The 26,146-nt window shown below is 43.8% G+C and overlaps 1 protein-coding gene across 1 annotated transcript in view; it reads right to left on the bottom strand.

Annotated features, from left to right (window-relative positions):
- Positions 1 to 1,656: 1,656 nt before the first annotated feature.
- Positions 1,657 to 26,146, bottom strand: part of VPS39 (VPS39 subunit of HOPS complex) — a 107,521-nt gene continuing 83,031 nt past the window's right edge. Inside the window, exons 19-25 of the mRNA XM_069730617.1 lie at positions 24,519 to 24,671; positions 24,321 to 24,423; positions 18,156 to 18,201; positions 15,273 to 15,422; positions 13,117 to 13,251; positions 4,015 to 4,106; positions 1,657 to 2,690 (exon numbers count right to left, since the gene is read on the bottom strand). Of these exons, the coding sequence (XP_069586718.1) occupies positions 2,615 to 2,690; positions 4,015 to 4,106; positions 13,117 to 13,251; positions 15,273 to 15,422; positions 18,156 to 18,201; positions 24,321 to 24,423; positions 24,519 to 24,671 (755 nt within the window). The 3' untranslated portion in view covers positions 1,657 to 2,614. The remainder of the gene's footprint in view (positions 2,691 to 4,014; positions 4,107 to 13,116; positions 13,252 to 15,272; positions 15,423 to 18,155; positions 18,202 to 24,320; positions 24,424 to 24,518; positions 24,672 to 26,146) is intronic.

Below are 26,146 nucleotides of genomic sequence, written 5' to 3'. Positions count from 1 at the left end.
ACAGGCAGCTGGCGACACCAATCAGCGACTTGGATTCCATGACAGACAGAGGCCGCGACCAATGAATATCTGTGACAGAAGGACAGACAGACAGAAAGACGGAAGTGACCCTTAGACAATTATATGGTAGACTAGATGGTGGCCCGATTCTAACGCATCGGGTATTCTAGAATATGCATGTCCACGTAGTATATTGCACAGCCCACATAGAATATTGCCCAGTCCACGTAGTATATTGCCCAGTCCACGTAGTATATTGCCCAGCCCACGTAGTATATTGCCCAGCCACGTAGTATACAGCACAGAGCCACGTAGTATATTGCCCAGCCACGTAGTATACAGCACAGAGCCACGTAGTATATTGCCCAGCCACGTAGTATACAGCACAGAGCCACGTAGTATATTGCCCAGCCACCATATATTGCACAGCGACGCAGTATACAGCACAGAGCCACGTAGTATATTGCCCAGCCACGTATGTCACAGGTTAAAAAAATAAACATATACTCACCTTCCGAGGAAGCCCTTGTAGTCATGTCGCATGTGTGCGGTGCACTCGGCAGCTTCCGGTCCCAGGGTTGGTAGCGCAGGACCCGTGATGACGTCGCGGTCACATGACCGTGACATCATGGCAGGTCCTTGTCGCATACCATCCTTGCCACCGGAACCTGCCGCTTTCATGGAGCGGTTACCGGAGCGTCTCAAGGAGCGGGAAAGGCGGTGGAAGGTGAGTATATAATGATTTTTTATTTTTTTTAATTATTTTTAACATTAGATCCTTTTACCATTGACGCTGCATAGGCTGCATCAATAGTAAAAAGTTGGGGACACACAGGGTTAATAGCGGCGGTAACGGAGTGAGTTACCCACGGCATAACGTGGTCCGTTACTGCTGGCATTAACCCTGTGTGAGCGGTGACTGCGGGGAGTATGGAGCGGGCGCCGGGCACTGACTGCAGGGGAGTAGGGAGGGACTAATCGGACTGTGGCCGTCGCTGATTGGTCGCAGCAGCCATGACAGGCAGCTGGCGAGACCAATCAGCGACTTGGATTCCATGACAGACAGAGGCCGCGACCAATGAATATCCGTGACAGACAAAGACAGACAGACAGAAGGACAGAGACGGAAGTGACCCTTAGACAATTATATAGTAGATTTGCAGCTTTGGTCCTTTATGTTACGTTTGGTGAATTTCTAAGAATACTTCAGTTGATTCTCCCATTGCACTGAGCGACTTAAGAAAATGATAAAACAGAACAAATCCTAAAGACTCTGAGCACACAGCTAAATTGACAATTCAGATGCTGTAATATCCTCCACACAGTCTGCATCTCTCAAAGATAATTTCGCAGATTTTGTACTCACCATGGTAAAATGAAAAAAATAAAATAAAAACTACTGCTAGAAATCACATTTCTTAAAGATATAGGCCCCAACTCAAAGATCTTATGTGCAAAAAGTGGCATAAAAACTTGGAAAAGTTGCTAAAATTTTGGTGCAAATTGGAGTTGGAGTTGTTTTAATGCCAGTTTCTCCCAGCTTTGCCGCAGAGGGCAGTGTTGGGGTGTGATGCCATAGCTCATCTAATTCATATCATTCATTTATTTTTTTATAGAATTCTCCCAGTAATTCAGAATAATTGAGACAAGCAAATGTAAACTGGTGTACCATTTATTCAGCAACTACAAAAGAAAACCCCCAGAAAATTGCACTTTAAACATAATCCGCTACCTAAAGGCTCCTTAAAAATGAAGACTGCGTTCCCTATGGTATGGCGAGGGGAATAGAAATTAACAAGCTGATCATTCTTTCTTTAAAAATATAGTTCTTGTACTGTAAAGGCTTCATATAGTGTAGGAGACTGTAGGAAAGGTCACAACATAGTGTAAGCCGGCTTTATGCATCATTACATTCATTTTTAGCACTGGAACTCTATTGTAGGTGAATAAACAGAATATTGTACAAAGTGTGAAGGATAAGGACATGCCCCACCTTGTTATAAAGATCTATGTACATACATTAACAAATCTTTACAGCTTTAAAGTATAAATCCTTCATTAACTCCATTAAAGGAAGGTGTGCAAGACTGGTCAACGCTACACGTGCAGTCGGTGTAATAAGACTTACAGTAGGACTCAGCAGAATCTACATTGTTAGAACAGAGTCTAGCCGTTGGAAAATAAAAAAATAATACATTTTCTGGCACCAGATTTCACATTACAAACTGCATACGTTGATACGTTTCTTAAACCTAAAGGGGCCGGTGAACTTACCATGAAAATTAATGTCAGAATGTCCATGCCAAGCTGGGTGGACAAAGGTTGAATACCGCTCAACTCATGAGCTTTCTCGCTCACAACAAGCTAATCTTAGGATTATGCCGTGTGGCATGGATTTTCATAAAAAGTACATCAGCCTCACTGGCCTAAGTCCTATTGAATAATGTATGCCCTTTATTTTTTTGAAAATCTGAGTGGTCTCAAACAGACAGCGCTCAAAGTACAAAAGATGCAAAATACAGGTCCGACTGCCAGTGCTGCAGTGCACCCCCAAGTGACAGCTTCATGGCGCCACAGCAGGTCTTGTACCATATTGTATATGGATTGTAGATGTTCAAGTGTCCGCAGAACTTACATCCTTTGCACAGAAGTAGTGGACGACCACACCGTTTGGATAACGAGCAAATGCACTGCGAACAAAGAAAAAAAACAACATTCAAGTTACACAAGTTGTAAGAACGCCATGATATTCCATGCGGTCTCCGGTCACTGGACAGCCATAGCTTAAAGCGGACTACTAGAATATATGCTGGGTGAGGTTTAGGAAGAAAGGCACCCAAGCAGATTATTCCCCTAACAAGGCACACTGCAGCTTCTCAAGAGCGCCTAGCCGTGGCAAGAAGCTCTCAATCAGTTACCATATGTGAGACCTGAAAGCAACCCGTTACCGACACCACTGCGGACTTTCAGCTGAAGTGCTCAATGAGCTTTATAAATACGGTACTGGTATGAATAACTATTTTCAGGAAAATTGTGCCAGTTATGGGCCATGTGCTCACAGCAAAGCAATGTCACATCCCTGCAGAGAAAAAACGGACTAAATATGGATTAATATTTACCCTTAGAGATACTGCTATATGGAACCTACCAAAATATTCTCTTTAGGCCCACGTTCAGTATTTGGTCAGTATTTTACATCAGTATTTGCAAGCTGAAACCAGGGGTGAAACAATCAGAGGAAAAGTATAATAGGAACACGTCACTGCTTTTGTATTTATCACCCACTCTTGGGTTTGGCTTACAGATACTGATGGAAAATACTGACCATATACTGAACGTGTGAACAAGGCCCAACAGATTCTTTAAGAATTCAAGTGGCATAAAAAGGGCAGTATGGACCCACAGATCATTGTATGGATTTGTACAAAACAAATCCATAATATATGCATGTGTATATAAAGTGTGTTGGTGTCTGCTTGTGATTAGTCAGAAAGAGCAAAGGGTACATGCCCCCAGTTGTAACACCCACTTAAGACTAAAAAAAAACAAAAAAAAAACAACGTAAGTGCCAAATATATTGCCAATATCTCCACAATGAAGAGGCGAATTAAAAAAATAAAATAATAAGTGTTATTCTACTTGGCATTGCCTATTATATTGTGTTTCTAGTTAAACATTAAAAAATGACCTTGCACCAATTTTTGTAAAGATATTTTTTCAATTTCATTTTACATGATTTTTTAATCCCAGTGGGGACTTTACTATAATTGCTTTATTGTTGATCTAATATTGGGCCTAAAATAAGTACAAAGATAGCAGACCTGGTACATTCATTAGGCCCTTATCTGCCATACACACAGAGGAAGCCTACTTCTGTATAACTTTGGTATTTAAGGGGTAAACGTCCGCGAGTTCTTTCCAATGCCTCGGAGCTGGCCATCCTCCCTGTGCTGGACATTCACTACAGCGACGGCCAAGGGTGCACACAGTATATGTACTGCTACGTTTCTTTACCTGTTTCCAATCTTTTTTTTACAAACACTGCAAATCTTTTCTTCTGTAATAACACATTTGACCTGTTGATGGGAAATCCTCTCCTCCTGTACCTGCACAACATATGAATAATGCATGAAAAAAAAATCAAAATAAGAAAAAAAAAAAATAAATCAATATTTCATATCTGGTTTATATAAAAGGTCATCATTTATTGACACTACTGAATAACATTTGTACTACATATTAAGGAATACTGGAAACACTGATGTTGGCGCTGCCACTGCCCCTCCGTTGCGCTTGTGGTCTGAGATCTTGGCTAGTCATTGAGCAGAGGTCTAAATGGATGAGCTGCCACTCTCGCCATTTTCCTGAAGACTGTCAGGACGTCAATATGCACATCGCAGATCAAGTTTAACCCCTTAGTGACATAACCAATTTGGTACTTAAAGGGACTCGGTCACCTGAATTTGGTGGGACTGGTTTTGGGTCATATGGGCGGAGGTTTCGGGTGTTTGATTCACCCTTTCCTTACCCGCTGGCTGCATGCTGACTGCAATATTGGATTGAAGTTCATTCTCTGTCCTCCATAGTACACGCCTGCGCAAAGCTATCTTGCCTTGTGCAGGCGTGTACTATGGAGGACAGAGAATGACCAAGCCAAATTTTACAATTCTGACCACTGTCACTTTGAGGTTATAGCTCTGGAACGCTTTAACGGATCCCGCTGATTCTGAAAACACACGCTGATTTTTTCGTGACATATTGTACTTAAGGATAGTGGTAAAATTTCTTCGATATGACAAGTTTATGAAAAATGAATTTTTATTTCCTTAAATCAGAGAGTGGTGTCACACAATAGTTAATAAATAACATGTGTACTTTACATCAGCACAATTTTGGAAACAAAATGTATTTTTGTTAGAAAGTTAAGGGTTAAAAGTTGACCAGTGATTTCTCATTTTTTCCAAAAAATTTACAAAACCATTTATTTTAGGGACCACCTCATACTTGAAGTGAGTTTAGGGGGGTTAATATAACAGAAAATGCCAAAAGTGACACCATTCTAAAAACTGCTTTCCTCAAGGTGCACAAAACCACATTCAAGAAGTTTATTAACCCTTCAGGTGCTTCACGAGAACTAAAGCAATGTGGAAGGAAAAAAATGAACATTTTACTTTTTTCACAAAAATTTGACTTTGGAACCAATTTTTTTTTTGTATTTTCACAAGGTTATCATGAAAAAATGGACCACAAAATTTGTTGTGCAATTTCTCCTGAGTAAGCAGATACTCCGTATGTGGGGGGAAACCACTGTTTGGGCGCATGGCAGGGCTCAAAACTGGCAGGAAACAATGCTGGCGCCACTTCGCGTTTGGAGACCCCCTGATGTCCCTAAACAGTTGAACCCCCCCAATTCTAAGCCCAACCCACTTTACCCCAACAATAATGGAAATACATTTTTTTTAATTTTATTATTTTTACCTAACTAAGGGGGTGATAAATGGGGGTTTCCTTTACTATTTTTTTTTTTAATTTTGATCACTGTGAGAGGGTCTATCACAGTTATCAAAATGAACCAATAGGAACAATTTCCTCTTGTTGTCGGCCGTTCTCGCATGCGCCCACCATTTACTCCCGGAAGACGCCGGAGGACTTCACATGGGGGAATGCAGGGACACCGGAGGTACCGGGGTGGATCAGGGGACCCTATTTCTCTCTCCTCTGATGTGCGATCACAACAGAGGAGAGAGAAATTAAATGAAAAATCTGACTTTTTTTGCGGTCGCCATTATTAATAACGGCGATTGCAACACCTGGGTTGGTAAAAACCGACCCAAATCATGTGCTCTGGGGTCTCAGCTACCCCCGGTAGCAGAGACCCCAGAGAAACTCCGACTCTGGGGGAGCTGTTATGACCTGGTGGTCAGGACAATAATGGACCTGGTGGTTAAGGGCACACGGAATGACCTGATAGTTACTGATAATTAAGGACGAGCTCTGGGACGTGGGAACTCTGCTGACCGCAATCCCTAATCCTATCAAACACACTAGAAATAGCCGTGGATTGCGCCTAACGCTCCCTATGCAACTCGGCACAGCCTAAGGAACTAGCTAGCCCTGAAGATAGAAAAATAAGCCTACCTTGCCACATATAATGACTGTGAGTAAAGATGAAAATACGAACAGAGATTAAATAGATTTAGCAAAGTGAGGCCGGACTTACTGAACAGACTGAGGATAGGAAAGGTTACTTTGCGGTCAGCACAAAAACCTACAAAAAGACCACGCAGAGGGCACAAAAAAGACCCTCCGCACCGACTCACGGTGCGGAGGCGCTCCCTCTGCGTCCCAGAGCATCCAGCAAGCAAGACAACAATAAAAATAGCAAGCTGGACAAAAAAATAGCAAACCAAAGAAATACAAGCTGGAACTTAGCTTCTGCTGGGAAGACAGGTCACAAGAACGATCCAGGAGTGAACTAGACCAATACTGGAACATTGACAGGTGGCATGGAGCAAAGATCTAAGTGGAGTTAAATAGAGCAGCCAGCCAACGAATTAACCTCGTCACCTGTGGAAGGAAACTCAGAAACACCCACCAGAGGAAGTCCATGGACAGAACCAGCCGAAGTACCATTCATGACTACAGGAGGGAGCCCGACAACAGAATTCACAACAGTACCCCCCCTTGAGGAGGGGTCACCGAACCCTCACCAGGGCCCCCAGGCCGACCAGGATGAGCCAAATGAAAGGCACGAACCAGATCGGCAGCATGAACATCAGAGGCAAAACCCCAGGAATTATCTTCCTGACCATAACCCTTCCACTTGACCAGGTACTGGAGTTTCCGTCTCGAAACACGAGAATCCAAAATCTTCTCCACCACATACTCCAACTCCCCCTCAACCAACACCGGGGCAGGAGGATCAATGGATGGAACCACAGGCGCCACGTATCTCCGCAATAACGACCTATGGAACACATTATGGATGGCAAAAGAAGCAGGAAGGGCCAAACAAAATGACACAGGATTGATAACCTCAGAAATCTTATACGGACCAATGAAACGAGGCTTAAACTTAGGAGAGGAAACCTTCATAGGAACATAACGAGACGACAACCAAACCAAATCCCCAACACGAAGTCGGGGACCCACACAGCGCCGGCAGTTAGCGAAACGTTGAGCCTTCTCCTGGGACAATGTCAAATTGTCCACCACATGAGTCCAAATCTGCTGCAACCTATCCACCACAGTATCTACACCAGGACAGTCCGAAGACTCAACCTGCCCTGAAGAGAAACGAGGATGGAAACCAGAATTGCAGAAAAACGGCGAAACCAAAGTAGCCGAGCTGGCCCGATTATTAAGAGCGAACTCAGCCAACGGCAAAAAGGACACCCAATCATCCTGATCAGCAGAAACAAAGCATCTCAGATATGTTTCCAAAGTTTGATTAGTTCGTTCGGTTTGGCCATTTGTCTGAGGATGGAAAGCCGAGGAAAAAGACAAATCAATGCCCATCCTAGCACAAAAGGATCGCCAAAACCTCGAAACAAACTGGGAACCTCTGTCAGAAACGATGTTCTCCGGGATACCATGTAAACGAACCACATGCTGGAAAAATAATGGCACCAAATCAGAGGAGGAAGGCAATTTAGACAAAGGTACCAAATGGACCATCTTAGAAAAGCGATCTTTACTTGTTGAACAGGGTCACCTGAGGAGCGAGGTTTCAAGGCAAGAAACAATTTACAATTATTTTTGAAATTCAAGAACTTAGATCTATCACCAAAAAACAAATCAGGAATTGGAATCCTAGGCTCTGACATCGGATTCTGAACCACAAAATCTTGAATGTATTGTACCCTTGTAGTGAGATTATCCATCCAAGAGGACAGACCTTGAATGTCCATGTTTACACCTGTGTCCTGAACCACCCAGAGGTAAAGGGGAAAAGAGAGACAAAACACACTGCAAAGAAAAAAAAATGGTCTCAGAACTTCTCTTATCCCTCTATTGAGATGCATTAGTACTTTGGGCCACCTGTACTGTTATGACCTGGTGGTCAGGACAATAATGGACCTGGTGGTTAAGGGCACACGGAATGACCTGATAGTTACTGATAATTAAGGACGAGCTCTGGGACGTGGGAACTCTGCTGACCGCAATCCCTAATCCTATCAAACACACTAGAAATAGCCGTGGATTGCGCCTAACGCTCCCTATGCAACTCGGCACAGCCTAAGGAACTAGCTAGCCCTGAAGATAGAAAAATAAGCCTACCTTGCCTCAGAGAAATTCCCCAAAGGAAAAGGCAGCCCCCCACATATAATGACTGTGAGTAAAGATGAAAATACTAACACAGAGATGAAATAGATTTAGCAAAGTGAGGCCCGACTTACTGAACAGACCGAGGATAGGAAAGGTTACTTTGCGGTCAGCACAAAAACCTACAAAAAGACCGCGCAGAGGGCGCAAAAAAAGACCCTCCGCACCGACTCACGGTGCGGAGGCGCTCCATCTGCGTCCCAGAGCATCCAGCAAGCAAGACAAAAATAAAAATAGCAAGCTGGACAGAAAAATAGCAAACCAAAGAAATACAAGCTGGAACTTAGCTTCTGCTGGGAAGACAGGTCACAAGAACGATCCAGGAGTGAACTAGACCAATACTGGAACATTGACAGGTGGCATGGAGCAATGATCTAAGTGGAGTTAAATAGAGCAGCCAGCTAACGAATTAACCTCGTCACCTGTGGAAGGAAACTCAGAAACACCCACCAGAGGAAGTCCATGGACAGAACCAGCCGAAGTACCATTCATGACCACAGGAGGGAGCCTGACAACAGAATTCACAACAGGGAGCGCTATACACTTAATCCTCAGCGCCGTTAAAAAGCGGCGCTGTGGTTTAATTACCCTTAACTGCTGCCGGTAAAAGGCGGTCGTTAAGGGTTTAAACCAGGAGGACGATAAAGACAACAAGAACAGCGGAGGGGCCATGGCAGAGCCGAAGACCCTACCCACAGTCCTGACCCGATGCATGAAGCTATGATTATAAGAAAACTTTAAACCCTGATTACACAAAATCTTCATAACGGATTTCTTCACCACAGATATCGTTTTAATTAGTATCACAGAGCCAATATGGCCATATGTACTTAGCAAAATCTTGCTGAGAGGTTACACCCACCCACTCATTCTGCCGCCGAGCACTGGTCAGTGCTTGATTGCTCATTTTATGTGTCCTGCCGCCGCTTAACACTGGTCAGTGACACACATCACTGATCAGCACCTGTGCTTGCTTTGGCCAGGAGTTATTTTTCTATCTATTTTTCTCCCTTTGCACCACCTCCGTGTGTGCATCCTACAGTACATTTGCTGATCAGTGTCAAATATCACTTATCATTGACTGTGCTTGCTTTGGGCCAGGTGCTCCTTCCCTTCCAAGCCCTGCTGCCGTGCACCGAAACAGTAGTTTTCCTCCAAATATGGGGAATCGACATACTCAGGAGAAATCGCACAATAAATTTTGGGGTCTGTTTTCTCCAGTTACCTTTATGACATTAAAACAATTTGGGATTAAAGTAAAAACATATTTTGGGGAAAAAAGTAAAAATCTTCATCTTTTCCTTCCACATTATGTTCATTTCTGTGACGCACCTGAAGGGTTGAAGTTCGTGAATGTGGTTTTGAGTACCTTGATGGGTGCAGTTTTTAGAATGGTGTCATTCTGGGGTATTTTCGGTCATATAGGCCCCCAAAGTCACTTAAAATGTGATGTGGTCTCTAAAAAAAAAAAAAAAATATGGTTTTGAAAATTTTGTTGCAAAAAGTAGAAATTGCTGGTCAACTTTTAACCCTTATAACTTCCTAACCAAAAAATTGTTTAACAAAATAATGCAAATGTAAAGAAGACATGTGGGAAATGTTAATTATTATTTATTCATTAACTATTTTGGTGACCTAACTCTGGTTTAACAGCATATGAATAAAAAATGTTTGAAAATTGAGAAAGTTTCAAAATTTTCACCAAATTTCCGATATTTTCACGAATAAATGCAAGTCATACTGGAGAAATGTTAGCACTATAATGTCACGAAGAAAAAAAAAACAATCTCAGGATCAGTGGGATCCATTGAAGCGTTCCAGAGTTATTACCACAAAGCGACATGGGTCAGAAATGCAAAATTCGGCCTGGTCATGAAGGTGCAAATTGTTTTGGAAGGGGGGTGGGGGGGAGGTAAAGGGCTTCAGGTGCCCTCTCACATTCAAATATATGAACAGTCACAGTCTCAAGAGCTTACACAATCATTTTTTGCCAATCCTATGGATTGCTTTAGAATGTCTCATGGTTCCCGCAACCCTCAATTTCCATTCACACCACAAAATCTTTCATTGTCTGAATAACAAGAACCATATTTGAATTCTTAGTGGCAAAAAATCACACGAAGGAGTAATTTAGAAAAAAAAAAAAAAGTATAGTAGACGTATACAGGTGTGACACTTAAAATATGCTTTGACGTAAATATTTTTAGTGTGCAAGCCTCTGGCAGAGGTCAGTCACAAGTTTGGAATTTCCCCTTTTTGTTCCCTTAGGGTATGTTCACACGTTCCTGATTTCCATCCTTTTTTTTCAGGACTGAAACCGCAGCTCTTGGCAGAAAACGCAGGTCCTTTTTTTGTGCTTTTTTGGTGCGTTTTTTGATGAGTTTTTTGATCCTTTTTTTTATGCAGTTTTCTATGCAGAGTCTGTGTGTTTTCTAGGAAGTTTTTTAGGGTTAAAATGGCTGAAAATACCCTACCCCTACCCCTATTCTAACCTTAGTGGAAAAAAAAAAAAAAAAATTCTTAATTTTTTTATTGTCCCTACCTATGGGGGTGACAAAGGGGGGGGGGGGGGGGTGTCATTTACTATTTTTTTATTTTGATCACTAAAATAGATTATATCTCAGTGATCAAAATGCACTTTGGAACGAATCTGCCAGCCGGCAGATTCGGCGGGCGCACTGCGCATGCGCCCGCCATTTTGCAAGATGGCGGCGCCCAGGGAGAAGACGGCCGGACAGACACCGGGAGGCCGGGTAAGTATAAGGGGGGGAGATTAGGGCACGGGGGGGGGCATCGGAGCACGGGGGGTGGGCATCGGAGCATGGGGGGGTGGGATCGGGGCAGCCACACTCCGCCCATGCACTTCCGCCCGCTTCCCCGCACTTCCTGCTGCAGCGGTTCGGCACCACAAGCCGCAATAAAACCCGCAGATATATTTTTGATCTGCGGGTTTTACCTCACAATGGAGGTCTATGGGTGCAGAACCGCTGCGGCTCCGAAAAAAGAAGTGACATGCTCCTTCTTTTTTCTCGCAGCTATTCAGCGCGGCTTTTTTTTTTAAATTCAGGATCATGTGCACAGCGGTTCCTGTTTTCCATAGGGTACATTGTACTGTACCCTGCATGGAAAACAGCTGCGGAACCGCAGCGGCAAAAACGCTGCGGTTCCGCAGTAAAAAACGCACTGTGTGAACATGGCCTTAAACTTCTTGGTTGTCAAAAACGTGCACAGTTGACCACACACATTACATAGTGGTCGGCAGATATCCATCTTTCCTGATTTTGCATACGCAGAAGTGTTCTCTATTTGAGAGCCATTGCCAGACTCCTCTGACAGCAAACATATTCCCCCCCAAACAAAATGATTCGCCATTGACGTTCCAACAGGTGGATTCTTCTCTCTCCCAAATTTGCTTTCGACAGGTATAAGTAAGGGGTTTGATTCTTTTTGAGGGGGTGAGGGGAATGTGAGGAATAATTTATTATTTAACAAATATTTATTTAAAAAAGTAACTGTAAAATATCTGTTACCAGCTACGTGGGTATTATTTTACATTAATGTCTTACATAAATAAAACCTACAAATATATCTATAATATAACGCTGGGAGCGTCACTCTGTCCGAAGCCTTTATAGACTGCGCAGGCGCGACGCTCCTAGAGTTACATTATAGCCAGTGTCAGGGAAAAAAAATGGCGCTGGAAAGTGCGGACTGCCGGGAGCAGGGGGACATTTATGATCCGTAACCCGGACGTGGGGACACCGTGGGCATGATTGCGCCCTGATGATGCTGTGGCAGTTCATGCCACAGCAATTTACTTACGCCACCTGATTCCTTTTTTCTGCCGCCATTTTCTTGGTCCTCCTGCTGCCGGAATCGGCGCCTGCGCAGTCCGCACCGATTCCGGCAGCAGGAGGACCAAGAAAATGGAGGCAGAGAAAAGGAATCAGGTAGCGTGTGCACAGGATCCGCACATGACAGAACAGGGGCGCAGGATGGGAGCAGCACATGACAGGATGGGGACGCAGGATGGGAGCAGCACATGACAGGATGGGGACGCAGGATGGGAGCAGCACATGACAGGATGGGGACGCAGGATGGGAGCAGCACATGACAGGATGGGGACGCAGGATGGAGCAGCACATGACAGGCTGGGGACGCAGGATGGAGCAGCACATGACAGGCTGGGGACGCAGGATGGAGCAGCACATGACAGGATGGGGACGCAGGATGGAGCAGCACATGACAGGATGGGGACGCAGGATGGAGCAGCACATGACAGGATGGGGACGCAGGATGGAGCAGCACATGACAGGATGGGGACGCAGGATGGAGCAGCACATGACAGGATGGGGACGCAGGATGGAGCAGCACATGACAGGATGGGGGCGCAGGAAGGAGCAGCACATGACAGGATGGGGGCGCAGGACGGAGCAGCACATGACAGGATGGGGACGCAGGACGGAGCAGCACATGACAGGATGGGGACGCAGGACGGAGCAGCACATGACAGGATGGGGACGCAGGACGGAGCAGCACATGACAGGATGGGGACGCAGGACGGAGCAGCACATGACAGGATGGGGACGCAGGATGGAGCAGCACATGACAGGATGGAGACCATATACCAATACAAATGCTCGCCACCCGGGCAGCTCAGTGGTGTAAAGATTGTTTGGAAACCCAGAGGCAGAGGAAGTAAAGTGGGGAGATACTTAAAATGAAACAGAAAAATAATGCTAGAAAGCATAGATCTGAAAACACAGTTTGTTGTGTGTTTTGAGCGCTTACTCTAAGGAACTCGGCGTGCAGAAGGTTCTTCAGGACTTGATTGAATCTCTTCTTTTGAGCATTCTCCTCCAGTACTTTCTCAAGGAAGATCTGAATCTCTCGGATCTGTGTGTTAGCTGGTAATAAGTCTATGGCCTGTGCACAATCAAATGGTTAAATATGTAAATTCATCAAAGTGACAAGATGACTTTACAATCTGTGTCTATAACATACAATTGAGTTTAGGGATCTGTACATGTCAGATCATGTGCCGCTGTATTCAACAGTTTGTTCCTTTTTTTGGAATTTTGTGGATGGTCAAAATCATGAACTACACAGGATAACATACCATAGTAGGCATTCTATATCATTACAATATACACGTTTCCCAAGTGGAACCAAAAGTAGTTAATTTATGGCTCTGTTTCACATTAACGTTTAGGAAAGACTGTAGGGGGATTATGGAATTTTTAATATATCAAAAATAGATCAGTGTGCTGGTGTATTCTTCCCATAAAAAGTACTAGAATTGCAAATGAACTTGATTTTAACCCCAAAATACAGTCAAATCAGGTCTGTAAAAGTTTTACATTAAAGTGTAACTATAATTTCAAGTAATTTTTCAGAAAATGTTGCCGTGTGTGTAAGGAGGTGGCGGGGACCCTCGTCTGCCCCCTCTCTCCCGTGTGCTGGGTCCGTGCCCCTTATGCGGTACCCGGACGGTGTACCTGTTTATTAATGCATTAATGCTATATTCATGTGATGTCTTTATGCTGTATCATTGTAATGTATGTGCTGTGATGTTCCTTGTGTTTTGCATTGTTATTAACATGTACTGTAGTGTGCTGTGTTTGCCATGAACATGTTAGAGGCAGGGACAGAAGGGGTTCACCCAGGAGGCTGGGCTAGCAGCTTCCAAGCAGACCGGACAGGAAGACCCTGTCTGCAGCTGAGTGCTCAGGCAGGCTTGCCTGTGGCGGGTGTGCTCCCCTGCTGGGAGCTGGCCATACTCCTGGAGGGGAACAGAGCTGCCAGTGGACTGCCGGGCAGCGGGCACAGGGACTGCGTGTGTACCCCACAAGAGACTTGCAGCTCCGGGAATTTGTCTGGAGCTACTGCCTCTGCTGCTGCAGCCGTTGCTGGAGATCAGGACAGCTCAGGAATTGTACCTTCCTTTCTTCATCACCTTTATTAAATACAAATTGCCACTGTTGGGCCCTACAATGTGTGATGCATAGTGCATCCGTTCCAGCATGGAGAGGAGCCAGATGTCTGAGGTAACCCACTGTGACCCGGGGCTGGGACTAGAACTGTCATTTCATGTGCAAGGGGCCGGGGTGCTCACTGACCGTGACCTACTGGACTCTGCTATGACTACCACACGAGCCATCTTGTTACATGTGCACAAGAGCTTTATCACTGCATCTGGCCATTATAGGACTCTTATCCTGCATTTTAACAAGTTTTATCCTCGGCAGGCCCTATTTTTTAATTTGCTATCCACTGAGGGTTGTGGGCGAAGACAAGCTGCTATGAGGTCTCCTATATAAAGCACACAGAGCGGTTCCTGTGCTTTCATTTTTAGCATACAAAGACAATCGGCAACAGCAAAAAAAAACAATTATACAGCACAGCTGAGCTATCGTGATCTGAATCAATCTCTGATGGGAGGTAAAAGACTTGTTCAAAAGCTCAGCACAAGGTTTCTATCACCATCTGCATGTTCTCTTTCTGATTCTCAGTCCTCCTGCCCTTTCCATAGAGTGTAGGGCTCTGTCATATGACAACACAGTAGGGTGGCAGTCCATCTTGCCTAAGCAAGGCAGATTATAACTGTGGATGACAAGTTCAGAAGGCAGGTGGGAGGGGAAGAGGTATATTATAAGTGGGAAAAGAAGTCACTTCCTCTAACAAGATCTGTTACAAACTTACTTATCTGCTTGTACTATTGATTTATGCAAAGTTGTTGAAATGATATATAATAGGATATATGATGGATCATGGATATATAGAAACCATGATGGTAGTGGGAACAGAGCCTTAGTTATGAAATATTCATCTTTTGTCATCTAACACTATTTAAGCAATTCTTTCATGTGTCAACACAATACTTATTTAAGGGCATAGAAACTTATTCTTCATTTGCTTTTATGAGAGACATATCTGATACCCTTTACCTTAGTTGTGTTCAATTTTGCATGATGCTGCTCCAACACTGCTAAGGCGGCAGAAATGTTTGGAAGAGCCAAAACCTGTTTCATTTTAATAGGACCCAAACAATGACCATCAGGAGGAGAAAGGTACATTCTGATCAGAGATAAGTAAACCTACAATAAAACAGAAGAAAAAAAGTATGCTTTCCAGCAGCACAAAAATTATCTACAACATGAGTATTCAGGTCAGATTTTTTTTTTTAAATACGGTAACTATGGTGAGATCAGGGCTCTGTGGAGTTGAATCATCACTTCCAGGAGATCCTAAGGCCGGCGTCACACTCAGCGTATGAAAATATGGTCCGTTTTTTACAGCCATAATACGCAGAAATGTTCCCAAAATAGTGATCTGTATGTCATCCGTAGGCAGGGTGTGGCAGCGTATTTTGCGCATGTCATCCTCTGTACGGCATCCGTACTGCGAGATTTTCTCGCAGATTTGGAATACAGACATACAATGGATCCATGGTCTCAAATATTCGTTAATAATAATAATCTTTATTTTTATATAGCGCTAACATTCCGCAGCGCTTTACAGTTTTGCACAACATATATACTGTATAATATATATATATATATATCCCAACATGATATGAGACATGGTTTACACACAGTAAACCATCTCATATCCCTTCTTTTATTACATATTCCTCTTTAGTAATGTAAGGAGTGTCTTGGTGTAAAATTTGGGGGTTCTAGCTATTGAAGGGATAAATCGCGGAAAAAATTGGTGTGGGCTCTCGCGCAATTTTCTCCGCCAGAGTGGGAAAGCCAGTGACTGAGGGCAGATATTAATAGCCTAGAGAGGGACCATGGTTATAGGACCCCCCTGGCTTAAAACATCTGCCCCCACCCACCCCAGAAAAGGCACATCTATAAGATGCTCCTATTATGGCACTTGGCCACTCTCTTCCCACTCCCGTGTAGTGGTGGGATATGGGGTAATGAAGGGTTAATGGATGAACTCATATGAACTCGAGCCTGGGAACTTTTCTGAATATTTTCCCACGCTCGAGTTCATATGAGTTCATCCAGCAGAGGGCGCATCACCGCGACTCGAGGTAACTACAGGTCATTCCCCTGCATTCCATTCATTCACCAAGTTTTACAGCCAGGAGCACAGCTGCATTAGCAGAGCTCCTGGGTGTAAAATGATTTAACCCAAGATGGATTTACAGCGGGGGACAAGACTGAATATATATAAAAATATTAAAACACCCTGTGTCTATTTCATTAAAATACTTTTTAATAATGTGTGTGTGTTTTATTAACCATTTCGTACTATTGGATTAATAATTGAGGTGTCATAATTGACACCTCTCCATTATTAACCTGGCTTAATGTCACCTTACAATAGCAAGGTGACATTAACCCTTCATTACCCCATATCCCACCGCTACACGGGAGTGGGAAGAGAGAGGCATAATGCATAACACACTGCGGGGCTGGGATTCACAAGCTGGGTGGCCGCACAGGCGCAGTCTGCGAGACTGCATCTGAGGTCAGACGGGCAGCGCTCACTGCGCCTGCCCCAGGCAGAACAAAACAGCGCAGGCGCCGGATTTGATTTGAAAACAGCGCGGAGGGGGCGGCGCCCGGCGCCGAAGAATACTTGAGTGACGGCAGTGTGGCGTGTGCAGCAGGGGGGTTAAGACCTGCCTCCAGGACTAAAGACAGGTATTTTTGCGAAATTATAAAACGCTTTATTTCTGCTTTGACTGCACCAATAACTAAAAGAGCCACCTTGTCAGAATGCAGCATTACTGCTGCACAAGGTGGCTCTTTTAGTTTCTAACGGCTGGAGAGGGTGACAGAGTCCCTTTAAAAAGTTACCAATATAGTGTGACAGATGCCTTAACTTACCGATGTAGTGGGACAGATGCCTTAAGTTACCGATGTAGTGGGACAGACGCCTTAAGTTACCAATATAGTGTGACAGACGCCTTAAGTTACCGATGTAGTGGGACAGACGCCTTAAGTTACCAATATAGTGTGACAGACGCCTTAAGTTACCGATGTAGTGGGACAGACGCCTTAAGTTACCAATATAGTGTGACAGACGCCTTAAGTTACCGATGTATTGTGACAGATGCCTTAAGTTACTGATGTAGTGTGACAGACGCCTTAACCTTCGTCCGGCTGACTAGGTACAATTGTAACTATTCCGTTTTAAAATTGCAATAACTTTTTTTTTCGAAAAGCCGTAGAGGGCTGAAATTTCGTGACATCTCTGCAGTTTTGGTCCAGAATATATAGGCCAAATTTCAATAAAATATATATGAAGGTACAATTGTACCTCTGCAGCCTGTTAACGTTGTAAAATTATGCAGCCTGACGAAGGTTAAGTTACCAATATAGTGTGACAGACGCCTTAAGTTACTGATGTAGTGTGACAGACGCCTTAAGTTACCGATGTAGTGGGACAGACGCAGTAAGTTACCGATGTAGTGTGACAGACGCCTTAAGTTACCGATGTAGTGGGACAGACGCCTTAAGTTACCAATGTAGTGGGACAGGCGCATTAAGTTACCAATGTAGTGGGACAGGCGCATTAAGTTACCGATGTAGTGGGACAGATGCAGTAAGTTACCGATGTAGTGGGACAGACGCAGTAAGTTACCGATGTAGTGGGACATACGCACAGAAGAGGCACCAGAGTTGCCAAGAGGCAGCTCTGAAAAACTCTATCCATGGCCATTTTTCCTTTTCTTTTTACATTAACATTGTTCCCCTGTGTGGAATTTCCAGTTTGTGCCAATTTAAGTATTACATTCAATACATTATTTTTTGAAACTACAGGTTACCCCCAACGCTTGGCTTGTGGTGACAATAATGCATCCTACTTACATCTTTGTTACCATCCTTAGCATAATCGTAATGTTTGTGGCAGTACCTAGGAATACAAGACGCAAAAATCTTTATCAATACAAAGCAAGTGAGCAAATATTGACTTATCAGAGAACATAATGATAAGCCTTAAGAAAACAAAAACAATCCAAAATGTATATTTTTTTCACTTCTGGCTAGCAGAACTACATTTTATATTGCCAATTTCAGCATTTGTGATGCAGGATGGAGACCTCCATATAGGAGACCACACACCAGAAAAGGTAATAGTCATTATTATGTTCGAATTCTTTTATTCAGATCTGTTAAGTCGTGTTGTGGGGTGTAAACCCCTTCCGCAGACAGATAGATCAGAACACATAAGGCATGAAGACCAATACTTAAAGGTTTAACATCAAAATGTAGCGGGGCCATCCTCACTTTGTGGGGAGAGTCAATTAACAATACTCTGACAAAAATACATATGAACAATGACAATTATAAATATTGTCAATAAAACATTCCAATGATCAAATTAATATGTTAAAGCTTTAAGATGATCAGTATTATAAAGAGGATCTGTCACCAGGTGATAAAGTGGTCAGTTTTTGCTCTTATTCAATTCCTGCTGCTCCCCTGTCTTATTCAACTCCGTCATATGATTCCAGACATATGGGCCTCTATATTTAGCTCTATTTTTTATGATCTTTTCCAAAGGGGAGGTGCTCATGAGATTACATAGGGGTGTGTTTTAGGCTGCTCTACATAATAACACTGAGTCACAACCCTTTTGTAAGGACCATAAGAATTAAAACTAAACAGAAAAGGAAATCAAGGGAGAAGCATAGGGATCAATTAACATGAACACCTGATTTACTGACTGGGAGAGGAATGGAAAACACTTGGAGGAGGTAGCTATGTAAAAATATGGGATAATGAAATAATGATCCATAGGGTTGAGGGGGTGTTATCCTCAAGTTTACAGTCAACTTGTTTTTTTCTATCTGCTTTCATTCTCCTGCAATGAGAGCTTTTATCTTACATAGTGTGCAGTTAATTTCCAAGGAGCTCGGCAACTAACCCCTGCCAAAATCCTTTCTGGGTATGTGTAGTAGTTACAATGCAGGAGAGATGTTAACTCTTACCAAACCAGTCGCCTCTCTCAGGCCCATCAATTTCTATATAGCAGTTAGCTGCTAACCTCCCTCTCAGCTCCTAACAAGTTTCTCTTATAAATCTTGCAAAATCAACATTACCTAGCATAGGCAGTTTTCAGAGCAGGTATCCTAATAACATCTCTCACAGCCATGAGCCCTGTGCATTTTCAAATTCCGTATTACCAACATGTCTAAATAACGTGGTAACAATGTAGACTTAAAAAAAGCCATGGATAACTAAATGTGTTACGGCAGAACATGTACTAATCCTTTAAAGTTCTACTAATACTACAGCTCTGCTACTCACCAAAACCTGAGAATAGCCCTTTAAAGGGAAGATGAAGCATGGGGCCAGCTCCACGTTCATAATGTATCGGACTTTAGCTGTATGATTTCAGCCAAGCAGGTTATGAAATACTGTGACATTGTAGATGCAAACAGTTTAAAAGCCAGGTCTGTGGTGGCTTCTCTCTGACTTTTGCCAAAGACTGATAGGTCTATTTCTGCTCTGAATGTAGGAAGAGACCTTTCAATGCAGGTCAGTGGGCAGAGAGAAGTCACCAGGGATCCACCTGCCCATCTGGTCTCCCATGTCGCTCGGTCCTCGGCAGGTTTTAAACTGTTCTCCTATATGCCACAGCGTTTCAGAGTTAATTAGTGGTAAGTGAGTGTGCTCGGATATTGCGTTATCCGCGCATACTCGGGTGTGCTCAAGTAATATGCTCGAGTCCCTTGCTCTGCACCAATCATATAAATCAGTGTCAGGCAGGAGGAGAGCGGAGATCTCAATCTGTGCATTCACCGCATCCGGCGGCCATTTTGCTCGAAGTGTACCACAGTGAAAAAGGATGGGAAGTGCAGGGATTCCCGCTATTTCGTAAAAACCTGGGTCCCACCGAAGCTACATTAGAAATTTTAAAAACGCACACCCATTTCCCAAAAGATTTTTTGGGAAGAAGGGGGATCTTATAATCTGTCTATAAAAAAAAATGATTTTAATTTTTTTTTTTTTTTTTTTTTACAAATTTCTGTTTTTTTTTTTCACCACAAAAAATAATTTAAAGTTTGATATCTTTTTAATTGTACTGGTGAGGAGAATCATACTATCAAGTCATTTTCACCTCAATGTATGCTGTACAAACGATTCCCAAAATTTAATCTCAAAATTGCTTTTTTTTGCATATTTATATAAGCTGGCATAATAATCATAATAATAATAATAATTATAAAGTTATGGCTCTTGGAAGAAGTGGAGAAAAAAACCCACAGCAATTAGTCATGTGGGGAAGGGGTTCAAATGTAATCCCTAAGCAGGATTTCACACTCCAAACTTTTTATATGAGCACTGAGCTCTTTCAAAGACAAGTTCAGCTTTCAGCAATACCTTTACATGACCAGTTTGTCCATCGGCTATTGAGAAATTAACATTTGAATGTGTATGCAAATGAGGCTAAAGTTCTGAAGACTTTGTCACTCCAGATCATTCCCTACCCAGTGCTGCATTCTTCTGTTTGACTAACAGCCTCTATGCTGTATGTAAGTGGAGGAGGTGGTGGAAAGGAAAAAAACCTGAGTGATGGAGGCTTCAGATCTACCGTATCATAGCTCTTCAGACTTATTTGCATGTCAATTCACATGCCGATTTCTCAATAACAGATGAGCGGACTGGTCATATAAAAGTATTGTTGGACTGTCTTAGAAACCGCTACATGTTTGTATAAATGAAGATGAAGCCAAGTATAGTTTGCATGATTTAGTTTTTCCTCATCTTCTTGCAACGGCCATATCATTATTACTTTTCTGTCAACATATCTGTACGAGTTGTGGTTTTGAATGACACCATTCACTTTCCCATTTAATGTATGGGGGAAAAAAATCCAATAGTGGTGAAAAACCACAATTCATGTTTTTTTTTGGTTTCCGTTTTCACGACTTTCATTGTGCATAAAAATGACCCAGCAACATGATTCTCCAATTCTGTATATGTTTACTGCAATAAAAAAACTAGGGAACTTTTTTTCTTATTTTAGTGGTTGAAAAATATACAGAAGTAAACAAAAACACCACATATCTTGGTTTGTGTTACCATTATCCAATACCCAGAAATGTTCATATTTCTTTATTATTCCTTTAATGGAGCTCTGTGAGGGATTGGTTTTTGCTTGCCGAACTTGAATCTCAAGACCTTCTTCTCTCCTCCACCCAGGGCCAGACTGGCCATCTGAAGGGCCTGTCTGGTCATGGGCTGTCTTGTCTGCTACGTTGTTAACAGAATCGGTGTTCTCAAGATACCCATACTGTTAAGAGTTGTGATGGAGCACAAAGTTGCTGACTCTGTCCCTTACCCCAGCAGGCCACAGGTATCATTAGAAATATTGGTCTTGTAGAAAATTTTTCTTTCCGCTATCCAGGGTAATATCAGTAATATATCCCATCTGGTTTATGGGGACGGGGACAACAGGGGCCTGTGTGAAATTTCAGCCCAAGACCATACCTGCCTCTACCGTAATATCTTCCTCACCCAAATCACCTCTAAAACTTCTCCCGAGTATCCCTCATCATCTGGAATTCTGTGTCCCAACACGTTTGATTATCCACCACACTCGAGACCTTCAGACGGAACTAAAAAAACATCTCTTCAGGAAAGCTTACAACCTGCAATCACCCTGCTGCCACTTCACCATTCACCACTATTGGAGCTGCCGCAACCACCCAACCTAGAGTCCCCCTCCCCATTATCATGAAGAGTGTAAGCCCACAAGAGCAGGGTCCTCTCCCCTCTCTACCAGTCTGTCATTGCCAGTTTGTTCTCTGTCATTTAGATTTGTACTTTGTATGTACAGCACCATGGAATCAATGGTACTCGAAAAATAAAGAATAAAATTTAATGGCACCTTCCAGGGACATACATGACGTTTTGAAGGCATTTTTATGAAAAATGTGGGACAATTGAAAAATTACAATTTTGCTGTTTCAATTATTTTTTTGTCTAGGGCATTTATCTAACGAGTTAAATAATTTTATACTTTCAGAGATCAAACTTTTACGGATGTGACGATGCAAAGAATACATTTTTTTCCCATATATTTTTAAAAATGGAAAAAAATGTATATGTATGTACACTGCTCAAAAAAAATAAAGGGAACACTTAAACAACAGAATATAACTCCAAGCAAATCAAACTTCTGTGAAATCAAACTGTCCACTTAGGAAGCAACACTGTTTGATAATCAATTTCACATGATGTTGTGCAAATGGAATAGACAACAGATGGAAATTATTGGCAATTATCAAGACACACTCAAAAAAGGAGTGGTTCTGCAGGTGGGGACCACAGACCACATCTCAGTACCAATGCTGATGTTTTGGTCACTTTTGAATGTTGGTTGTGCTTTCACACTCATGGTAGCATGAGACGGACTCTAGAACCCACACAAGTGGCTCAGGTAGTGCAACTCATCCAGGATTGCACATCAATGCGAGCTGTGTCATGAAGGTTTGCTGTGTCTGTCAGCTTAGTGTCCAGTGGCTGGAGGCGCTAGCAGGAGACAGGCCAGTACACCAGGAGACGTGGAGGGGGCCGTAGGAGGGCAACAACCCAGCAGCAGGACCGCTACCTCAGCCTTTGTGCAAGGAGGAGCACTGCCAGAGCCCTGCAAAATTACCTCCAGCAAGCTACAAATGTGCATGTGTCTGCACAAACGGTTAGAAACCGACTCCATGAGGATGGTCTGAGTGGCTGACGTCCACAGATGGGGGGTTGTGCTCACAGCCCAACATCGTGCAGGACGCTTGGCATTTGCCACAGAACACCAGGATTGGCAAATTCGCCATTGGCGCCCTGTGCTCTTCACAGATGAAAGCAGGTTCACACTGAGCACATGTGACAGACGTGAGAGTCTGGAGACGCCGTGGAGAGCGATCTGCTGCCTGCAACATCCTTCAGCAACACCGGTTTGGCAGTGGGTCAGTATTAGTGTGGGGTGGCATTTCTTTGGAGGGCCGCACAGCCCTCCAGGTAGCCCGACTGCCACTAGTTACCGAGAGGAAATCCTCAGACCCCTTGTGAGACCATATGCTGGTGCGGTTGGTCCTGGGTTCCTCCTAGTGCAGGACAATGCCAGACCTCATGTGGCTGGAGTGTGTCAGCAGTTCCTGCAAGATGAAGGCATTGAAGCTGTGGACTGACCCGCCCGTTCCCCAGACCTGAATCCCATTGAACACATCTGGGACATCATGTCTCGCACCATCCACCAATGTGACGTTGCACCACAGACTGTCCAAGAGTTGGCGGATGCTTTAGTGCAGGTCTGGGAGGAGATCCCTCGGGAGAACATCCACCGCCTCATCAGAAGCATGCTCAGGTGTTGTAGGGAAGTCATACAGGCACGTGGAGGCCACACACACTACTGAGCATCATTTTCTTGTCTTGAGGCATTTCCATTGAAGTTGGATCAGCCTGTAACTTCATTATCCACATTGATTTTGAGCATCATTCCAACTCCAGACCAGATATTAGTTGTCATTTACGTTGATAATTTTTAGGTTTTATGGTTCTCAACACATTCCACTATGTAATGAATAAAGATTTACAACTGGAATATTTCATTCAGAGATATCTAGGATTTGGGATTTTAGTGTTCCCTTTATTTTTTGGAGCATATTTCTCTTGACTTTTATTCCTGATGGGGGTTTTGAACATGCTATTTGTACTATATACTGAAGTACTTGAGCATTAGAGAAAATGCTACAAATCATGGCACCAAGATGGCATAATGGAGGCCTTCAACAGGTCCAGCTGTCGTGCAATTCCATCACCACCCGCGATAACTCATGACTGGACCACATGTAGACAAACTTGATTTTCAAGTACTTAGTGGGATTTTCACAATATGTCAGATGGCTATTCAATTTTTTTTTTTTTATGGATATAGAAGTATAATATGATTTTCAATAGGTCAGTTTTTATTTAGGTTTGACCTTGCAGTCAAAATGACAATCACCAAATTATTAAGTTTTGCCTACTTACTGTTCTGCCATGTTCGTGTCTTTCAGGATGTGTACATAAATGAACAAAGCCTGCTCATGCTTTCCCATCCGACCTAACAATAACGCCCTCTCCTCCAGCAATCCTACATTAAAACACCGAAAATAGAAGATAAAGTATACATTAAAACACCGAAAATAGAAGTATATATAGCCATATAAGGCGCTTGGATGAACTTACCATCAAATGGGAAATCACTGATCAGACACTCCGGCTGATAACAGCTTGAGATTTCCAGGAAATTTAGCAATTTAGTGCGAAAAGCTCCTAACTCTCCCTCCTCCGAGCCTGCGGGAACAGGAACACTGACCCACTCGTCACTGCACATAGAACCTACAAGAAAAAGGTCAAGTGTTACATGTAGAATAGAAATGTACTCTTTAGTAAAACAATATCTCTACATGGCCAGTCCATTCCCTTGTTACTAAGAAATCAGTGTTTGGATTTATATGAAAATGGTTATGGTAAATCTGAAGCCTCTGTCGCTCTAGCTCGATTCCCTGCCCAGCATCACCTCCACCGGCTTCACTGACTGCTCCATTTCTCCTTCGCCTCATTGGGGGACACAGACCGTGGGTGTATGCTGCGCCACTAGGAGGCTGACACTAAGTGATAAAAAAAAAAAAAGTTAGCTCCTCCCCAGCAGTATACACCTTGCTGCTGGCTCTTAGCTAACCAGTTCATGCTTAGTGTCTTAGGAGGCACAGGTCTGGTTTCCAGACCTCCCTTTTTTTCTTTTCTTTTTCACTATGGAAGATGAGACAGGGGCGACGGACCCTTTTGAAGGGGTCCGATCTCCCCAAACCAACAACGGGTGAGCACGTGGAGTGTCGCCTCCACGTATCCTCTCCCGCAACGTGGGATAATATGCCGGACTCAGCCCTGACCGCCCTAAGGTAACGAAACCCTAGGCTGTACAGGTGCATATGGACAGTTGTGCGGCCCCCACTGCATCACCAATGCTCAGACAACGGTGATGGAAGGAGGCGGACGGTCCCTCTCCTCATCCCCTGAAGGGAAGATGGAGCTAGGGTGCCTGCATCGTCCTTTATACAGCCCCCCTCTAACCTTAATCTCTGGAGCCATGCGAGGTGGGGGGCTGGGAGGGCTCCTGCTGCGGCACAGTTTTCCCCTGCCGTTTAAGATGGGAAGCCTCGCTCCAGCCCCATGTCCGTGTTCTCGGGCGGGTGCTGGGAGTTCACTACTGCTGGCGGCGCAAGGCCGCGGGCCGAGATCCCGTTCCGGCCTCCTGCTTCCGGGTCCACCCCCTCCATACTCAGGCGGGCCTCAGATAATTTAGTCCCCGGCTTCTGGCGCGGTTAGGCCACAGGTGGAAGTCCCACCCCTTTTAGCCGCGTCATTTTCCGGTGGCTCTGCCCCCTCATCCTCGGGCGGATGCCGGGGAAAAATGTAGCCCCCGGCTTCGACCTTCGATAGGCCGCGAGTTGAAACTCCGCCATTTCCAGTGGGACCGTCCACCAATTGGGTGCTTTTTCTTTTTTTTTTTTAATACGGGACATCACTGATGCTTCCTCCTGTGACGGGTTCCACAGGACAGCCGGAGACACAGGACTGGGGTAAGTGCTACTCCCCCCAGCCTGGCAGCCGCAATATATATTCCTGCAGCTTATCCAAATTCTGATTATAACATCAGCAGGTCCAGCATGTCTAGAAGGACCAAGTGTCATACGGTTTTCATATATGCCGCATGTGTGGCCTGTCGGTCCGCTTTTCCACTTGCCCAGAGTAATCGTCTCTGTGAGGCCTGCGGTTCCCAGCACGTTCAGGAGCCCTCCCCTGCGACTCAG

This window comes from Ranitomeya imitator, chromosome 1 (genome assembly GCF_032444005.1).
Source record: "Ranitomeya imitator isolate aRanImi1 chromosome 1, aRanImi1.pri, whole genome shotgun sequence".
NCBI lineage: Eukaryota > Metazoa > Chordata > Amphibia > Anura > Dendrobatidae > Ranitomeya > Ranitomeya imitator.
Note: the sequence above shows the minus strand (reverse complement) of the source record. Positions and strands in the feature narration are given on the sequence as shown.